The sequence below is a fragment of the Brachyistius frenatus genome, unplaced genomic scaffold, assembly GCF_029030835.1.
Source record: "Brachyistius frenatus isolate BFR_SWC_R1_liver_20210118 unplaced genomic scaffold, ASM2903083v1 Contig_205, whole genome shotgun sequence".
Lineage (NCBI taxonomy): Eukaryota > Metazoa > Chordata > Actinopteri > Embiotocidae > Brachyistius > Brachyistius frenatus.
This window is the reverse complement of record NW_027210804.1, coordinates 445,001-463,863: the sequence shown is the minus strand read 5'-3', so window position 1 is coordinate 463,863 and position 18,863 is coordinate 445,001. Positions and strand designations below refer to the sequence as shown.

The 18,863-nt window shown below is 46.2% G+C and overlaps 1 protein-coding gene across 1 annotated transcript in view; it reads right to left on the bottom strand.

Annotated features, from left to right (window-relative positions):
• Window positions 1-5,593: 5,593 nt before the first annotated feature.
• Window positions 5,594-18,863, bottom strand: part of ncoa1 (nuclear receptor coactivator 1) — a 27,129-nt gene continuing 13,859 nt past the window's right edge. The window contains 17 exon segments of the mRNA XM_069719076.1: window positions 5,594-5,930; window positions 6,505-6,694; window positions 6,862-7,024; window positions 7,449-7,884; window positions 8,731-8,823; window positions 9,153-9,461; window positions 9,576-9,744; window positions 9,834-9,948; window positions 10,358-10,531; window positions 11,550-11,871; window positions 12,755-12,973; window positions 13,140-13,977; window positions 13,979-14,074; window positions 14,722-14,869; window positions 16,372-16,512; window positions 17,212-17,304; window positions 18,374-18,553. Of these exon segments, the coding sequence (XP_069575177.1) occupies window positions 5,757-5,930; window positions 6,505-6,694; window positions 6,862-7,024; window positions 7,449-7,884; window positions 8,731-8,823; window positions 9,153-9,461; window positions 9,576-9,744; window positions 9,834-9,948; window positions 10,358-10,531; window positions 11,550-11,871; window positions 12,755-12,973; window positions 13,140-13,977; window positions 13,979-14,074; window positions 14,722-14,869; window positions 16,372-16,512; window positions 17,212-17,304; window positions 18,374-18,553 (3,860 nt within the window). The 3' untranslated portion in view covers window positions 5,594-5,756.

Genomic DNA, 18,863 nt, shown 5'->3' with positions numbered 1-18,863 from the left:
TAGCATAGTAGTTATACTGAGGATCGGTCGGCAGAGTGAAAGAGACGGAGACAAGACGACGTCACAAACAAGGTCAACGTTTTGAGTCGTAGGTTTCCCGCCGCGGTCCAAGTTCTTCACAAAGAACCTGAGAAATTCATTTGTTTTTCAAATTAAACGGCTAAAACAAACAAAAACAAAAAACAAATTCTTCTCTGTACATTCGGGGGACGTTTAACGTATTCTATCTCCAAATATCTGATTTTTTTTTCTGATGGCCTTTTCACTCCCAAGTAAATCCGATAATAAAGTGCAAAATTAGATTGTATTTGCAAATTCCTGGAATAATCTGATTTTAATCTATCGTGTGTAAAAAAGTCATTTATACAGTAAACTTTTTTTTTTTTTATCTATAAAGGTGAAAAAAGGTTTTTAAAAAAACCCTGGTTAACAAGGTTATTATTGTTAAACAGCAAAGGAGCAATCTTTACTGCGGAAAATATATACACGAGGCACCTCAAGTTTGGTATAAAGTATTCAGTTAATGGAGAAAACAAAAAGAAAAGAAAACAAAAAAGGCTTTTTTTTTTTTTTTTTTAAATAAAATGTCTTTTCAAGAATGAGATTAAAAGCTGAGAAAGGTGATCGGATGTGGACGTGGCCGCCGAGGGGCCGCCGCTCGTGGACGCTCGATACTTCAAAATAAAGCGACTCGCTCCGGTGTTAATTCTACAAATCCAAGTCAACGTGAGGAAAAATGCTGTTAGTTTTTTTCGGTAAGGTGCATAGCTGAACGGCTGCGATGTTTTTGACTTTTTTTTTTTCTTCCTGTAAACGAGTGATTTTAGCACTTCAGGCTCAAAAAAAGACCTCGTTGGCAAAAAAAAGAAAGAAAAACTAAAAAAAAAAAAGAAAAAAAGTGGAGACGTTTCGACAAAAAACAAACAAACAAAAAAAAACGGCCGAACTTTGGGACAGATTGTTTACTTGCACTTTTTAAAGTAAAAAAAATAAATAAATAAAAAAAAAATGGACAGACAAGTGCGTTGAAAGAGCCGGGGGGTGTGGGGGGAGGTGTGGGGGGGATGGACGAACATGCAGAGTTAGCGGCGCGTGAGAAATCAAAATCAATAAGAATAATTAAAAAAAGTAAAAAATGTGGTGGTGGGGGGGGGGGGAGGCTACATTTTGTCTTGTCCAGTGACGATGAGGTCTGCATGTGATATCCGTCAAAACACGTTGAAGCTTTGGTCATTTACTAATGAAAAATGAAAAACAAAACAAACAAAAAAGGCTACATCAGTCAGACAGTTAGAAAACAACAACAACAACAACAACAACAACAAACCAGGCAATGCTTCCCCATTAAAATAAAAAAACAAAAAAAACAAAACAAGGCTCCACTCTCCCAGATCTGCTTAGACATTTTTTGACAAGAGACAAAAAAAACAAACAAACCCTAAAAGAACTTAAATAATATGGCCTTTGTTTGTCTTTTTAAATTAACCCGTACAAACAAGCCAGTCAACACTGCTTCCTTCTCTCTCTCTCTCTCTCTCGCCCGCTCGCTCTCCCAGTAAAATCACATTCAGCAGTCGCTTTAAAAACCATCTGTCATAGTTTAACGTCTGAAACGTCCCACAGGTGAAACCGTGGGACGTCCCAAAGAGCCGAAAGAAGAAAAGACATAGCGTACGAGGACATCTTCCACTTTTCCGTCTTGGAGAACACCAGATATACAGTATTAATCACACATACATGACGCGCTCGCTTGATAGTCTTATACATACATACATCATCGGAAAAATAATAATTCAAAAGTAGAAAAATAATTAAAGAAAAAAACAAAAACAAATAAACACGACGACGGAGGCGAGTAGTTATTTACCACAAACTCGGAGCACTACTTTTTTTGTTGTTTTTTTGTCGATTCGGAAACAAATACATATTCACATTTCTCTGTTATATACATTATGTTAAAATCTTGAAACAAATGTTATAAAAAAATAAAATAAAACAAAAACTAACCTGGTACCGGTTGACTAGTGACGAGGGGGGAGGAGGGACTGTCGGTCCGTCCAACTGCTGTTGCATAAAAAAAAAAATTGCTGTTGCAAAATTATTATAATTTTTCTTTATTTTTTTGTACATGTGCATTGGATGTATTTGGCATGTTTGTTTGTTTTTTTTAGTGTGTGGTTGCAAGATAAGCGCACAGTTGCCGCAGAGTTTTAGAAAAAAATTTAAAATAAAATAAAATAAAAGGAAAACCGCTTCCATAGGAATTCCTATTTCCATGCATAAAAAAATAAAATAAAAATAAAAAGTGAGGTCACTACTGAACTGAACTGATCAGAGGAGGCGGACACAGAAAATAATTAATTAAGAAAATAATTAAAAAAATACATTCTTCCATTGTGCAGCTGCTCGCTTCTCGCGGTATTTATTATTATTATTATTATTATTATTATTTTAACGTTGGCCAAACGGGAGCGCAGGAAAGTCGTGACTAAAAACGAAGCTACGACTTGGAAACAAGATTTCTGTGGTTTTATCCTCGTTTTTTGTTTTTTTTTTTGCCCTTTTAAGTGCCGAAAATAAACGAGAATTTAAGTGCAGGGAAAAGAAAGACTCTAAATATTTTGTTTATTTACCTTTTTTTTTTTTTTTTCCTCTCACTTTTGTGAGTTTCTGTTCACTACAAACCGTTTCATGTCAGTTAGACAAAAAAAAAAAAAAAAAAAAAAAGCAGATTTGGAGGAAGAGGGAAGCTTTAATCTGAGGCGTCGCTATGGTTACCAATTTTAAAAGATATTTGTTGAGCAAAAACAAAAGAAAATTCTTTAACTGCTTTTCTCTTTTATCGAATTGAAAATTCTTTTCGTGGGAATTGTTGAATTGTCGGAGTCTTTTGTATAATTTTGAAAAAAAACAACTAAATAATAAAGCGGTCCGCGCAGGAAAAGCCTTCGTCAACGGAAACGCCTTCGGACTCGTTCACGAAAAACGTTCCGCTCAGATTCCATCGAGGTTCCGAAATTCCACGTAAAAAAAAAACAAAAAAAAACAAACAAACAAACAAACGTCTCGATTGTTTTCGTGGCAAATCACCGCACGTTTGTTTTTTCTTTAATTAAAACCCGTTTTCGCCTAACGGATCGGAAAAACCCCCGAAAAGTTACGATTTTCCAGATTTATTCGAGCATCGTAAAATTTTTCAAAAATTTTGGAGTTTTAGGACGTCAAATTTAGTCCGTTTAAAAAAGAAAACAACAAAAAAATAAAAACGAGCGCTTTTACAATAATTTTGTCACGTAAAGAACTTTTAGAGGCAATTTCCTGACGAGGTGCTGAAGTAGCTTTTCTGTCGTCTGAAGAAGAAGAAGAAAGAAGTGGACATTTTTTGTGTGTGTTTCATTAAGAGGTCTATTTTGTTTCATTAAGAGGTCTATTTTGTTTTGTTTTGTTTTAAATCGCTGCGAGAGACAGTGTCCGACTGAGCAACAGTAGTCAAAGTGTGTGTAGCCAGTGGTGTGAGTCTTCACCCAGTTCGATCAGTCCCAACGCTGATAAAACTGGTTCGTAGGAGGCGAGGTGAACAAAATAATAAACAAAATAATTGACGTTTGTTTGTTTTTTTCTGGCGACTCAACCCGTCCTCGTTTTCGAATTTCACGACAGCTTTAACGTGACGTCTTTTTTGTTGTTGTTGTTAGGAACTTCTATTTCTAAAGCTTCTACTTCAAAATGGTCATTTATATCAGGGACGACGTCCCGAAGTCACAAAAAAAAAAAACGCGACTTCGGGACATCGTTACGCTTTCTTTTCTTTTTAATGCGACGGTTACAAACACGTCCTGTCTGAATAGTTCTTTTTGAAAGTATTGTACATAAGAATTAAAAAAAAAAAAAAGAGAAAGCACGAAAAAAAAAAAAAAAATAAAAAGACGAGTCCCCATGGTTACCACGAGAAAAAAAAAAAAAAAAAATCGCACTTTTTTTTTCTTTCTTTCTTTTCTTTCGTAAAGTGCCGGGGGAGAAAAAAAAAAAGTCGATCAAATTCCACATTTCAGAATAACTTCCAAATACAACATCGCGATGCCCCCTCGAAGAACAAATCAATCTGGTTACTAGAAGAAATCCGGATCGAAGGACATTATTTTTGATTAATAAAACCTTTTTTCTTCTTTTCTTTTCAAAATAAAAGGAAAGCGGTCAACAAGAGAGAGAAAAGAGAGTTTAGCTTCGTCCCCAAAGTCTTCTGTCCTTCTGTACAATACGAGCCGCCAACACCGATTGGCTGAGAGAGCATGAAGGATACCAGAAGGAAAAGGAAAGAGGACCCGACGGGGGTCCGTATTCACAGCTGCTGGGGGGGGGGGGTACAAATGTGATGGACAGACAGGTAAATAATCATAACAGTCTTTCTATTGTTTTTTTTTTCTTATATACTTTGAAAATAAAAAATAAAAAAAACTCCTCCGAGTGGAAGAAAGACACGTTAAAAAAGTCCCCCATCCCCCCCCCAAAAAACAAAAACAACAAAAAAACAAAAACAAAAACTTGAGCAGCATCCCGTCCGACTCCCAAAACATCCATCAATCCTGCCGTCCGTCCTTTCGGGCTTTTTGTCAAAAGCTTGTTCTGATGAATCGTGAAGATGATGAAGATGATGATGATGATGATGATGAGCAAGAAGATTTAAAAAAACAAAAAAAAACCCAACAAAAAAACAAAGAACAACAACGTAATAGAATAATATGTCGAAGAAGAAGAAAAGAAGAAGCCGAGCTCGGAAAACAAAATTCAAAACTCTGACTTCCGGCGGACGGCGCGGCGGATAAGAGCGACAGCCCCAGAACCAGCTGATGACCGAGCTCGTATCCCCCGACGACGCCTCGAGAGGTCTGGGGGAAACCGTTTTTGTTTTTTAAAGATTCCCACATCGCTGAGAGAGACCAGGTAGAGGAGAACAAACAACAACAACAACAACAACAACAAAATAAAAAGCCAGAGGAGGTTGCTGCGCTGGGTGAAAACTCCCACACGGGTTTTTTTTTTGTTGCATTTTTTTCTTAAAACGCCGAGTGCAGATCGACGCCGCCGCCGCTCCCAAGATGCACTGCTCTGCGTTTTGTTGAGACAGAAACCGTCTGATCAGAAAAATAAAAATAAAAAAATAAAAAACACAAAAAGGCCGGCCCTGATTTTGACAGTGACGACAACTTGGCAAAAAAAACAAAAACAAAAAAAACCTACAAATGTCGCGGTTGTTGTTTTGTTTTGTTTTCTTGGAGGAGGAGGTGAGGGGGGGGGGTCAGGAAGTAGGTCGCCGAGGGAATGAGCAGCAAGACAACACTGCCTTTAAAAAAAATAAAAATAGGCTGAGGCAGACAGACAGGTTGTCAGACAGTTTTAGACAGGCAGGTTGTTTTCTGTTTAGTTGTTTTTTGTTTTTTTTAAATACACTGCTGCTCCTTCTGACTTGTGAGTCCTTTGTTTTCTTTCTTAAAAGTACTGGGCGGTAAAAAAAACAACAACAACAACAAAAAACACTAATCCACCCCCCCCCCCTCCTCCGCCCGCCCAGCCCCTCCCCCATCCAAACGTCCATATCCTTCCAGCCGAAAACAACAAAAAAAAAAAAAATGGTGAGACAGAGACAGCGAATGGGGTCTTGGTGGTGCACCGAGGCGTAGACGTGAGAAGTGGAGGGAGGGTGGGGGGGGGGGTAAAAGGGAGCTGGAGAGGGGGGGTGACGGGGAGGGGGGGTGGTGTCACTCGGTGAGCAGCTGCTGGAGGAGGCTCTTCTGCTGGGCCTGGTTGTTCTGGGGGCCCGGCGGCCCGGGGCCCTTCTGGGCGGCGGCGATGGAGCCCGGGTTCAGGTAGGAGTCGCCCCCGACGAGGTTCACCGTGCACTGGACGTCGGCGAACACCTGCACCTGCTGCACCTGCGGACCAAAACCGACACCACCAACCGATCGTTAACACCGTCGCGCCGTTCTTTAATTTGATTTCATCCTATTTTATTTTGTGTGTGTACTGTTGCATTTTACAGGCAGAAGAAGGAGCTGGAAAAAAGAAGAAAAAAGTTCCGCAAAACTGAGTTATCCAGGAACTTAAAGGGTTCCTCCTGAGTGGACACACAAAGTAAAGGGGAACTCCCGCCGACTGTTCTTAGAAAGGTGAAATTAATGTCTCTGAAAACTTCTGCAGTTTCCCGAAACAGCTGGGAAATGTTTTTTTTTTTTTTTTGAAAATAGAGAGAAATAGCAAGGTTGTCGGGCACTATTTCCACCGGAGGATTGATACACATTTGGCTCTCCGAGTGAGTGTTCGCTGCAGCAGGAAGGTCTATTTTAAAAGAAGGGAGAAGATTTTAAAAGAAACAAAAGATCTATTTAGCAAGAAAATTAAATACTAATCACGTTAAAAACTTTTTTTTCTTTTTTCTTTTAAACGCCCTCCGTCCACCACAAACTCAGCCGGAGAAGCAGATGGAAACGTGGGATCAAAGCCACCGACCTGCTGGTCGCTGCACACCGAGCCGACGTTGCTGAGGTTACTGTTGCTCATGCCGACCGGCTGTCCCATGGGAGGTAAGGAGCCGACGCCCCCCGAGCCCCCGGCCATGGACACGGTGATGCTCATGTTGTTGTAGACCCCCTGCTGGCCGAACGCCGGCGCCGCACTCCGTCCCGACTGACTGAACAGGCTGCACCACCCCCCCCCCCAAAAAAAAAAAAAAAAAAAAAAGAAGAGGAAACAATCGCTTCAAAACTCAGGTCTCATTTAAATAAAAACAAATCCAACAGGAGTTACCAATAATGAATGTTAGCTATTATGTCAAAAGTCTTTTTTGTCTCGTAAAATCGTCCTCACCTGCCCATGCCTGACTGCTGCCAGCTCTTCATGTCTGGCGACTGGTAGCCAGGAGGCGGGGCTTGCTGAAGCAGAGGACTCTGGGAGGCGGAGCTCTGAGGTGACAACAACGGGCTGGTGGGGCTCATCTCGGGAGGGAAAGGCGGGTCTTGTTGTACGACAGCTGTGACGGAGACAAAAAAAAAAAAAAAAAAAAAGTGTTACCGAGATATAATATGAACATTTTGTTGTAAAAGAGGTTTCGACTGGAGATTTATTTGTATTTGTCGTAATATTCGTCTGAAAGTTGAAGAAGTTCAAGAGCTTGAATCTTTAAAAGTCCGCTAAATGGTTTGTTCCGTTTATATTTAAAATTCAAAGCAGAAAAAGATGCAGGATAGAATTTTTTTTTTAATGAGAAAGTCCAAACCAGCAGCTACGACAAGAAAATATTCTTTTCAATAACTGGCTTCAGGAAAAAAAAAAAAAAAAAATCAACACTTTTTGTTTTGTATTTTTTGTCAACAACAGGAACGAAACGACCGCTTTCATATAATTAGTTCAGTCTTTTGATTAAAGGAGTGTGAAGTTCGTCTCCTTGAACTCACCGGAGCCTCCGAACTGCTGAAACAGGCCCTGCTGCAGTGAGGAGTTGACGGCGCTGTTGAACTGGCCCGGCACGCCGCCGCCGCCTCCGCCCAGGAGCGTCTGGTTGCCCGCGGCGACTCGGCCGGACAGCTTGTTGTCCAGCGGGCTGAAATGACTCGGTGAGGTAGGGGTGTTTCCCGTCATCGGGTTGTACCCTGGCGGGAAGTTGAACTGCTGCTGTTGTTGTTGTTGTTGTTGAGGCGTTGTCGGGGGACCTTTTGGGACCCTGGCAGCTCCGACGGGCCCCATGGTGGCGGCGACGGCGGCGGCGGCCGGGGCGCCCGCCAAGTTCTGTCTCATCAGCATGACCTTCTGCTGGAAAAGCTGACGCTGGCGGTGCTGGATGCTGTAGAGCTCCCGCTGACGCTGAGCCAGCATCTGGGCGTTCAGCGGCGGCTGGGGGAGGAGGAGGAGGAGGAGGAGGAGGAGGAGGAGGAGGAGGAGGAGCGTGTTAGAAAAAACAAACAAAACAAAAAAAACACAGATTCATGATTTTCAAAGTCAAATAAAATCTTCTCGTAAAGAGTTGAATCAAGCAGCGAAATAACTTCTGAGATTTAAATACTATTGAAGATCAATTTAACAAACCACAGAAAGAAGCAAATCATACATTTGTCATCAGGTTTCTTTTCCTCCAACTTGAAAAAAAAAGAAGTTTATTCTGTGTTAAATATTTAAAGTGATATAAGATAATAATAATTATAGGTTTACTGGAATGTCCTAATAAACAACCAGCATTTAAAATGGATTCATTTGATGTGATTTTTAATTTCTACTCAAAGCTGCGCACTAATATCTTTGGCCACCAGGGGGCAGAAGAAACGCGCTGTGGGCCGACGTGCTGCATCGCCACAGGTTGTTGTTTTCATGTTCCCATGGTTCGACTGGCGGTCACCGCCCACTACTGGGAGGAAAGTATCTGTTGTGGTAGCGGCTGGTGCTAGATGGGATCAGCGGGAGGGACGCCCTGCCCTGTGATTGGCCGTGACGACGTGGGAGGAGGGGAGGTGGGGGGGGCGCAGTGGAATGGAGGTCAGGGGTGAGGGATAAACTGATAAACTGCCGGCTGATTGACAGTGCAACAACCAATCACAGCGACTGTAGACTTTAGAGCAGGGGTCTCCCAATAAGTAGCTCGCGAGCTGCCCATTACGTATGTATGTGTGTGTTGAGTATCGACTTTACATAGAAGGTTAATCCAGCTGGTTCGGTGGAGCTCAGCTATGTCAATAAATGTCTCACCTGCGAGGTCATCTGAGGCGACTGGACCCCCTGACGAACGTTCACATGCTGGACTCCCGGAAACGGAGTCACGCCCGCCAGCCTGTTCTGGAGCTGAGAGACGAAATGAAATCAGCAGAAGTCAGACAGGTGTTGGACGAGGACGAGGACGAGGACGAGGAGGCGGCGGACGATAAGAGAGCGAATGGAAGGCAGGATTTAATTAGAGGGAATAAATTAGATGAAATATTATTGGAGGTGGAAAGAAAACGGAGATTTAACTTCTGGTGATGAAGGGAGGAGAGTTTTGTTTCCCGACACACACACACACACACACACACACACACACACACACACACACACACACACACACACACACACACACACACACACACACACACCGAAGCAGGAACGAAACTAAAGAATAAAAAAACAACTCTGACCTGCTGCGGTCCCTGCAGCCGCTGCTGCAGCTGCAGCCGCAGTTGGTTGGGCGGCAGCCTGAGCTGAGCGACCATCCCCGGCGGTCGGGTCGGCCTCGGCCCGACGCCCGCCGTCCCGCCGGGGAAAGCTCCCCGAGGTGGGGCTCCGAACGACAGGCCCGCCGCCGCCAGCTCGCCGCCGGGGAACTGGGCCTGCGGCGCCGGCGCGAACTGGGAAGGGTAGCCGGGGAGTTTGGGGTCCGCGGGAACCGATGTGGCAGTTGTTTGCTGGGTCGGGAAACTCTGAGGCAACGGGTCGAAGCAGCCGCCCTTCGGAAGGAAGAACAACAACGAGAGGAGATGAGTCGGAGACCGAAATGGGGAGAAAAAAAAAGACGAGTGTTTTTTTTTTTTCCTCTCTTTTTTTAAAACGGTCGTACTTACCTGCACCAGCTTGTCGATACCCAGCGCCTTGTCCAGCTCGGCCAGCTCGCTCTCGTCCGTCCCGCTGAGGAAGGAGACGAGCTGCTCCAGCAGGGCCTTCTCGTCGTTGCGTCCCTCGGGCGTGGTCGGAGGGCCGAGCACCTCGTCCAGCGTGCAGGGCACCCGCTGCCTGCTCGCAGAGACGGGACAACGACGCTCAGAAACCGTCCTCGGCCGAGGACAAAAACAAAAAAGCGTAGGAGTTGTTTCAATACTCACTCTTGCGGTGACGCTAGCGGAGCCTGGAGAGGAGCTCCGAGGCCGTCGAAGGACAACGAGTCCGACAGAGACAGAGGCTGGAACTGGGAGTCTCCGACGTCCATCTTCGTCGGGCCTGAAAAATAATTTAAAGGTTCGGCCAAGCGGAATCTTAGAGAGGGAAATATTAAACCAACATATTCACAGCATGGAAATCCCTTATTATGTTGAATTAGTAACTCAATAGCAGCTTAAAATGCTGCCTTTTGATTCGTCAAAGATTTCCACCTTCCGGCAATGAAGTTAAAGAGGTGGGGGTGGCGTGGGGGGGGGTCGTACATGTAACTGAATACAGTCCGACTCCACCCATCGGTCGGGCTCATGCGTGTAAGAAAGGAGTGAAACTTTAAGCCTACAGGAGGTCAAACTCCACAAAGCTCCGCTGCGACAGAATATTTCGTGTCACGTTATGATTCAAAGCAGCACACACGGATTCTGTTTTCTGCTGTTGTTGTTGTTGTTTTTTTGGGGGTTTTTTTGTGTACCAGTGCTGGAGCTGAACGGGTTGAGAATTTCTGCCTCTGGAAACGGGCTGCTGTCTTTGGGGGTCTGGAAGGGGTCTCCCTGGCCCGGTCCCGGTCCCGGTCCCTGCTGTTGGCTTGGAGTGGCGGGATTGCAGAAGTCGAACGACGACTGACTCTGGAGGCCATCGCCGAGCCCTGCGAGCGCGCAAAACACAACAACACGGGAGGATCGGGTGACACGAAATAAATAAATACAACAACGCAATCCTGAAGCTCAGAAAACTGCTGAGAAAACCCATCTGCTTCAGTGACTCCTGTTGGCCACTAGAGGGCAGAAAGAGTAAACCACGTGCAGGTCAAATAAATGAATGAATAAGATATTTTTTGGGGGGGGAATCATGTGACTACTGATAATAATAAAAAATAAGAATGGAAACAATAATAGTAGTATTTAAAATCTGAAAAAAAACCATAAAATAAAAAATAAATACAAAAAACCAACCTATCCTGCCAGAATCTTTCAAAAATGTTGTCTAATCCTGACAAAAAAAAAAATCACTGCAAATTTGAACCAATCTCAGAAATATTTGCAGGAACTTGAAATTTTGCACTCGAACCTCCCCTCCATCGAATCATCAAAACAAACCACAGGCCGGCTGACCGGGAAAAAAAACAAAGTTATAACAGGAAGTGACGGGGTTTATGGGAAATGCGATTGAGGCTACAGATCGTCTAATCAAGCAGAATGCGTTAAAGTTATACATGGCCTTACAATTGTAAGATATTATTTTTGTGCTTACGGTATGTCTTAAGAATTAAAAGATCATTTAAAGCACTTACGTTTACAGAAGTTGTGTCCTGTGAATTTAAAACCATAGTTCTTAAAAACAAAAGAGACAAAACCAAAATATCTCCACCTGTGTGTGATGTGCCGTATGCTTACAGGACTGTTCCTTTATTAAAATAACTATTTATTTTCATTGACTTGCAACTTTTGTCGATTCCCTCAATTTCAACGCAAAAAAAAAGAAAATTCAAAAATTTTGCCGCAAATTTTTGAGGAAAAAAACCGCTGCAGAAATCCAACATATTTCATCACAACAATGACCAAAAAAACACAAAAAAAACATCAATTGAGACACTAACAACCAAACTAGTAATGATAGTTTAGTTTAGTTGTGTCCACCCAGCTGGTCACCCTTAGTTACCGTACCTCTGTTCGGAGTGCCGGGCGGCTCTCTCTTCACATTTACGTTGCGGGGAGTGCTGGCCTCGCCGGGCTGGAGCCGAGTGGGCGACTGCAGTTTGAGCTGGGGGGAAGGGGAGTGGAGCTGAGGCGTCGGCGGCGGCGTCTGCAACTGCAACCGGGGAAGCGACTGGGGGGAGCGGAGCTGGGGGGCCGGAGACTGGAGGGACTGGGGGCCTCCGCCGGGGTTCGCTGAATCCTCGCCGCCCTGCTTGGCCCCGCTCGGGCCCCTCGGGCCGGGCGGCAGCAGCTGGGCGAGAGGGTCCGTGTCGACGGGTCCGCCAGACATCTGAAAGAAGGGGGGAGGAGGGGGAGGAAGGGAGGGGGGGGGAGAGAGGGGTGTTCAGAGTTAAACATATGAAACCGGAGAGATATGAAGACGACAGGGAGGCAAGACGTTTCAAAAATTAAAAAAAAAGAGACAGATGGAAGGAAGATGTAAAAAATAATAATAATAAAGATTTAAGGAATAATGGGTGGGAGAAAAAAAAAAAAAAAAAAGGGGTGTGGGGGGGCGATCAGCGAAAGAGAGATGGTGGGTGGGGGGCAAAAGGTCAAAGGCCAGCGAGCTTCAAAGACTGCAGCTGGTAGCTGCGCCTACAGCCGAGACAAAGTCCAAGAAAATAAACATTGAACTGGGTTTACAACGGCAGCGGCGGGCAACCGCCGAGCGAAAGGATCAAAGCTCGACGGCAGGAAACGTCCGAGGATTCGTTGCGAAACTGTTTTTTTCCGGACTCTCGTGCCCCGCGTGAATTTTGAATCGACGACGTGGCCGTCTGGCGCGGTCACGCGTTACGATTCTTCGTCGGGGTGTCGCGGGAGTCCGACCGGACGGCTCGGTTTGCCACGAATCAAATTTAACAAGCTGCTTTATTTAGTGTTTTAAACCGGCTCGGGTTCTCTGTCCTGTAATAGCCGGACTTCTCTTGTTTTTTTTTTTAAGGTTAAAATTGCAGTAGCTTCACTGCCGGGTTCTGTTGAAGGTTTCTGTTGTGATTTGGAGCTATACAACTTAAAACTGATAGAAACTTAAAGCTTACAAGAGTAACTGAATGACATAAAGACATATTTGTTGTTGGTTGCAGCTGAAATCCCTCCCATCCGCCCCCCGCGCAGTAACCGTGGCGACGAGCATTTAAAAAGGGATCCACTGTAAACACCAACTGTACCGTGGAGTCCCTGCGGCCGTCCCGGCGGTTCTCTCCGACGGGGCTCGACTTGGGGCTGACGCAGGCCGGGTTGCCGGGAACTCCGGCGAGTTTGGCCCCGCCTCCCGCCGCCACGGTCGAGCCCGTGCAGGCCACGCCCTCCCCGCTGGCTCTCTTCTCCACCTTCACCCGGACCGTCTGGAGGCTCAGGGCGGATGGAGGCGGCAGGTCGCCCAAGTCCTTCAAAAACAGCAACAAAAAAAAAGCAAACGAGGTTTCGAGATTATTCTTCATTACAAACACAATCGTCAAAATGTCTGAACAGATTTCTTTATCTTTAGACGGGTTTTTTTTAACTAAAATAAAAGTTTTTTTTTTTTTTTTTAAACATAAAAAAAAGTGTCACCTTTTCGTCCGTGTCCAGGAGGAACCGCAGCAGCTGGTGGTCCTGCGGTTCTCTGGATCCGGCCTTGGGAGGTGCCGTGCCCGCCGCCGGGCTGACGGGCGGCTCCCTCTTGATCTCGAAGTCGCTCCTGCTCGCGCCGTCCTCGGCGGAGTCGTCGTTGGGGCTGCTGTCCTGGAGCAGCCGGTGCAGGATCTTGTGCCGCTCCGTCAGGCTGCTGTGCGAGGCCGGGCACTGGGGGGCGGGGGAAGGGTTCGGGGGGTGAGGTGACGCGGTGCTGTTGAAGTGGACGCCGATGCCGTTCGTCTCCGGCCCGTCGCTTTCCAGCAGCTGATTGAGTCGGGGGTTCCCCGGCCGCGAGGCGGAGGCGAGGGGGGCTTTGCCGGAGTCCTCTCCCCCTTCGTCCCCCCCTCCTCCTCCCTCCGGGGAGTTCGCCGACGGAGGCCGAGCGGAGGAGCCGGCGGGCGCGCTGGCTTGTCTCTGCAGGATGGGGGAGAACGGCGGGAAAGACGCCGCCTGTCCGCCGCTCGCGCTGCTTTTAGCGTCCCCGACGGGCTGCTGCCTGTTGAGGCCGCCGCCGCTCGGCGCCCCCGCCGGGGAATGGAGGCCCGGCGCGGAGGGAGAGAAGGGGTTCCCCGGCACCCGAGGACTGCCCCCCGACCCGGGGCTCGCCCGCGGCATCCTGGGCGACATGAACGAGGTAGGGGTGGCTGTGAGTGGGCCGCTCAGAGGAGACGGACAGTTCGTCCGGTTGGGCGTCAGGTAGCCCGCCGGCGTGGCCGGGTTGTGTCCGTGGGGGGAGGCGTTGCTGTTGAGGCCCGGGGCCGAGTTGCCGCCGGGGGAGGGAAGGGGAGCGGGAGGGAGTCTGGGCGATGCCGCCGAGGGTCGGTGGAAGGCTGGGGTTAGTGTTTTCCTGAGAGCTAGCAGTGTTGTGTTCCCTGGGAGGAGGAGAGGGGGACGACAACAGATAACCGGTCCATCATCCAGGAAAACACGATCACGTCTGCACCGACGGAGTAACCATAGCAACCGCAGGTGGGTCTCCCGCACTTCTTCTCTTTAATCAGCGGAAGACTAGAAAGATAATAACGGTTTTCCTCTTCTGCGTCACGAGCATTAAATTTGATTTATTTACTCGTGATTTCGTAACTTAAAAACAAAACGAACACGACAAAAGGAAGCTTAAAAATGACAACTTCTGACCAATCTTGGTTTTCCTAAGACTTGTCGGGACGTTGCAGTGAACGGGCATAACCGGGACGCCTTTAAAAACACACCAGGGATATTCATACGCGTGTTCAACTGTGACTCTACAGCGTGCAACAAAGCCCACGTGCACACGTTAGAGGATTAAAACTATTTTAAATATCCGACTCCCCCGTTTTAAGCGGTCGTATAGATCGTGGATCTCAGGTCAAAAATATCGAGTCATCTGCATACGATCGCGTACGAACTGTTAAACTGAGAGTTTTTATTTTGCAGTTTTACAATCAGTCCTGTGTGTGTGTGTGTGTGTGTGTGTGTGTGTGTGTGTGTGTGTGTGTGTGTGTGTGTGTGTGTGTGTGTGTGTGTGTGTGTGTAGTACCTGTCAATAGTGTGAATGCCCATGATGAAGGGCTGTACGTCAGGGTTGGGGGGGCAGCAGAACTTGCAGCGGGTCTGAGCGCTGAGGTGGGTGCCATCGCTTAACGTGAAGTAGTAGAGCGGGCTGATGGCGGTGCCGTGGGTCATCACTGTAGGGAAGAGCGAGACACGCCACACGCAACACGCAACACGCCACACGCAACACGCACAGAGAAAGAAAGAGGTAAACAGGGTTTAGACTTTGGCCTCATCTCCTTGTTTGTTTTCTGCCCCCCCCTCCACTTTTGTTTTTTTCTTCCCTCTTCCCACATGTATCCGGGCTTAAAGAGCCCCGCCCCCTCGATCCCCTCCCCCTCCCCCTCCCCCTCCTAAGGCTTTAATGATACTTTTTTTTTGTTGCTGGCAGGAGCTGTACGATAATTGATTACAGTTAGGGTAACTCAATTTCGGTCCGTCTTCCCTTCATCCTATTATCGTTTTATACCGGCGCTAACGACGTTAGCGATGTCTCGCGTTCACTTCGCTCCGTCCTGCTGCACATACGTGACAAGAGGTGGACGTATTCATGTATGTCTTTGTTTTCAGGAGCATTGAAACAGCTATACTCAAAGTAGTTCAGTTTATTTCAACTTTGAATAGACGGCGACGAATTTCAAGATGTAGTTGACAGCTGATAATTCTGCCCGGAAGCAAATGTGACTGTTTCAACCCAATTAACAGCTTCTGAATCGCAGACTGGATATAAAAACATTTCGTAGCTTACGCTGCAATACCACCGAGTGCAGCTAGAGGGTGTTTCCGAAAAAAAACATCCATAGACTCCCCTATTCAACTAGTCTTATGAAAATTGAAGACAAAAGTTATTTCAGTGTTGTTTGTGAAAGTCGCCCTTTTTTTAAAAAAAATTATTCGTTTTCTGGCGGTCAGTCATTAATTAGAAAATAAACCGCAAAAAGTCTGGTTTTTGGGGGCGTGTCTGTTTAATTACGGCTATCGGAGGGTGGGATTTAGCATCGCCGGGTCTCCAATCAGATCGATCCACTGCTCGCTCCTCCCCCGCCCCGCTCGTCCATATATGGTCACTTCCTGCTTCCAAAACCGCTCCAAACTAGCAAAGATGGCATCGGACCAAATCCGCACTCGAGGCTTCGTAACGACCGTCCACAAACCGACGGGTGACGGTAACGGTCGGTTGCCCCGCTTTGCATCTGAAACGTGATGATTTAGTCTTTTTCCGACGCAATTAATGAATTAAGTTGATCTTTTTGCGTTTTGATCTGTTAAGTCGATCAAAAATGAAAAATAACTTGAAGACTCGGGCTCTCACAAACTCATTTTTCTATTTTCAGACATTTTACGGAGCAAACAATGAATCTATTGATCGACTCATTGTTGGTCGCGGCCCTTTCGCTGCAGCTCGGCCCGCTCCGACGCCGCTTGTCCTTTCACGCCTTTACAAATCTCCGCTGCTGCTTTCTGCTCTGCAAATCTGCCGACGCGGCACAGCGTCTCTGAACGAGGCGATTGGAGCAAAGTTAGTTTGAAAAAGTCACCGCTATTGTTCTTACTGTGATGGCATCGACGCAGAGCAGGAGAAACTCTCGGTAACCATGGCGAAAAAGCCGGCGGAGAACGCGTCGAAGGCACTTACCCTCGTGGAGCAGCTTCTTGGCGTGGGAGGGCTCTTTGCCCTGCGGCTGAAAGAACGCGTAGATGCACTTCCTGACCAGGTCCTCCCAGCCAGGCCGGCCTGTTGCTCGCAAAGCACTGGTTTCTATGGAGATGATCTTCCCTGGATAAGAGAGCACCAAACACACACACACACACACACACACACACACACACACACACACACACACACACACACACACACACACACACACACACACACACATACCAGCAATCAGCCTTGCACTGATTTCAACAACTGTAACATAACTGGGATTGTTGTAAAGTATTTTTTGCGCTCCGAAACGTCCCACGCACGACTTGTCAAAAATGACGGGGAGGACTATAATTAGCATTTCCCAGCATGCCGTCTTCCCTTTGTAACGTTTGGAGGATGAAGCGACCGAATTGGAAACGACTAAGCGATCTAAGCGTCTAAATATGATTTATTTCTATTAAAAACAGGCAGTTTTCAAACATAAATCACAAATAAACAAAAACAAAAAAATTAGACCCTCGTTGGTTTCTAAAATGCTTATTCATTTTTGATTGGTATCGGATTTCTGGTTTACTCGGATATAAATGCATCACACGGAAATAATAAAATAAATGTGCCAAGTTATGTTTTCTGTGTGTGTGTAGAAAACAACACGACTTTCCTGTAATGTAACCCATCGATTTCTACGACTTTCTGAACTCCTCCGATTAAACCCGTGTGTGTGTGTGTGTGTGTGTGTGTGTGTGTGTGTGTGTGTGTGTGTGTGTGTGTGTGTGTGTGTGTGTGTGTGTGTGTGTGTGTGTGTGTGTGTGTGTGTGTGTTTACCTGTGGGGTCCTGCTTCGTGATAAAAGACTCGGTGCTGACCGGCTGGGTGCGCGGCATCCGGCAGGCGATGCAGATCAGGCAGGTCTGCAGGTCTAAAGCAACAAGAGGACACGAGTGGTGAGATTTGTGTGTGTGTGTGTGTGTGTGTGTGTGTGTGTGTGTGTGTGTGTGTGTGTGTGTGTGTGTGTGTGTGTGTGTGTGTGTGTGTGTGTGTGTGTTTATATCGTTGACCAAAGTTAAAAAGCTAAAAAAAGACCAACGTGAAATCAGACTTGAGGTAAGCCATTGATTTTGGGCACAGTGTCATCAAGAAATAAAGTTTTAAGGGAGATAAAAAAAAAAAAAAAAAAGAAGAATTTTTCTCAAACGCAGGTTGAAAAAAACAAACTCAAAAATAACATTTCTGACCATAATTATTTTTCTATTTTTGTTTATCTGAGCACTGAAATGTGTTCAGTTAGCCATCAATCATATTTGTGACAACGGAGGCTGAGAGTTCAAAATTCTTTGCTCCAACTTTCTTTCAAAGACAGAAGGATCCACTCGACACACACGAGGACCGCAACGATCCTCAAGGCCGGTTCTTATCAAAATGATTAAAAGCATGCAGAGCTCTGACATGTGGGAACGACACCTGAGCTATCCATCAAGGCCACCGCACACACGACTCCACAGGATATCAAGCGCTGTCAAACAATCCTGTGACTGTAGAAAAGGCCCCTCGATAGTGAAAAGTTCAAACGGTGTGGCATACTTTGGAACCAAAAACAACAATTGAACCCTTTTTGATATTTTAACTAAAACCACTAAAATATGTCATTTTTAGCCAGGACTGACACGTGTGCCAACTTTGCCGAAAAGGCAATTTATTTGTAAGAAGAATAAGGAACAAGAAAAAGAATGCCTTGAAAAACAATAGGGGCTTTCGCACCACTTGGTGCTCGGGCCCTGATAAAAATGCCTTGAAAAACAATAGGGGCTTTCGCACCACTCGGTGCTCGGGCCCTGATAAAAATGCCTTGAAAAACAATAGGGGCTTTCGCACCACTCGGTGCTCGGGCCCTGATAAAAATGCCTTGAAAAACAATAGGGGCTTTCGCACCACTCGGTGCTCGGGCCCTGATAAAAATTCCTTGAAAAACTCAGTGTGTGTGTGCGTACCGTCTCCCTCCTCCTGCACGGCCCGCGGCTGCGACACGGTGAAACACTGCATGATCTCGTACTGCTGCCGGGCCTCCTGGTTCTCCGAGTCGGCCTCGTCCGGCGGCCTCTTCAGCATGCGACAGTTGAAGGTGTGGCTGTTCCTGCGGCCGGGCTCCTGCGGCCACGGCACGCCGTTCACTAAAAACCAACCAAGAGGAAGTCGGTAATCGATGGAGGAGCCTCGTTCACAAAAGTGCCTCGAAGTCTGGCTCAAAATCACCGCTGAGGGGGTCGAACAAGCAGAATACATTTAACTATACATGCAGGACATGATAAGAGGAGCCGCTGTATTCTGAATATTTACCCCGACGACTGAGTAACTTCAAACTGCTTAATGTCTTGTTTTTGGAGGCTAAAACGTTCTTGGAAGACGCAAACAACATGTGGCTGAAAGGGACGTCTTTACACTTTGCACTTGAAAGGATAAGTTACATCACGAACAACAAAA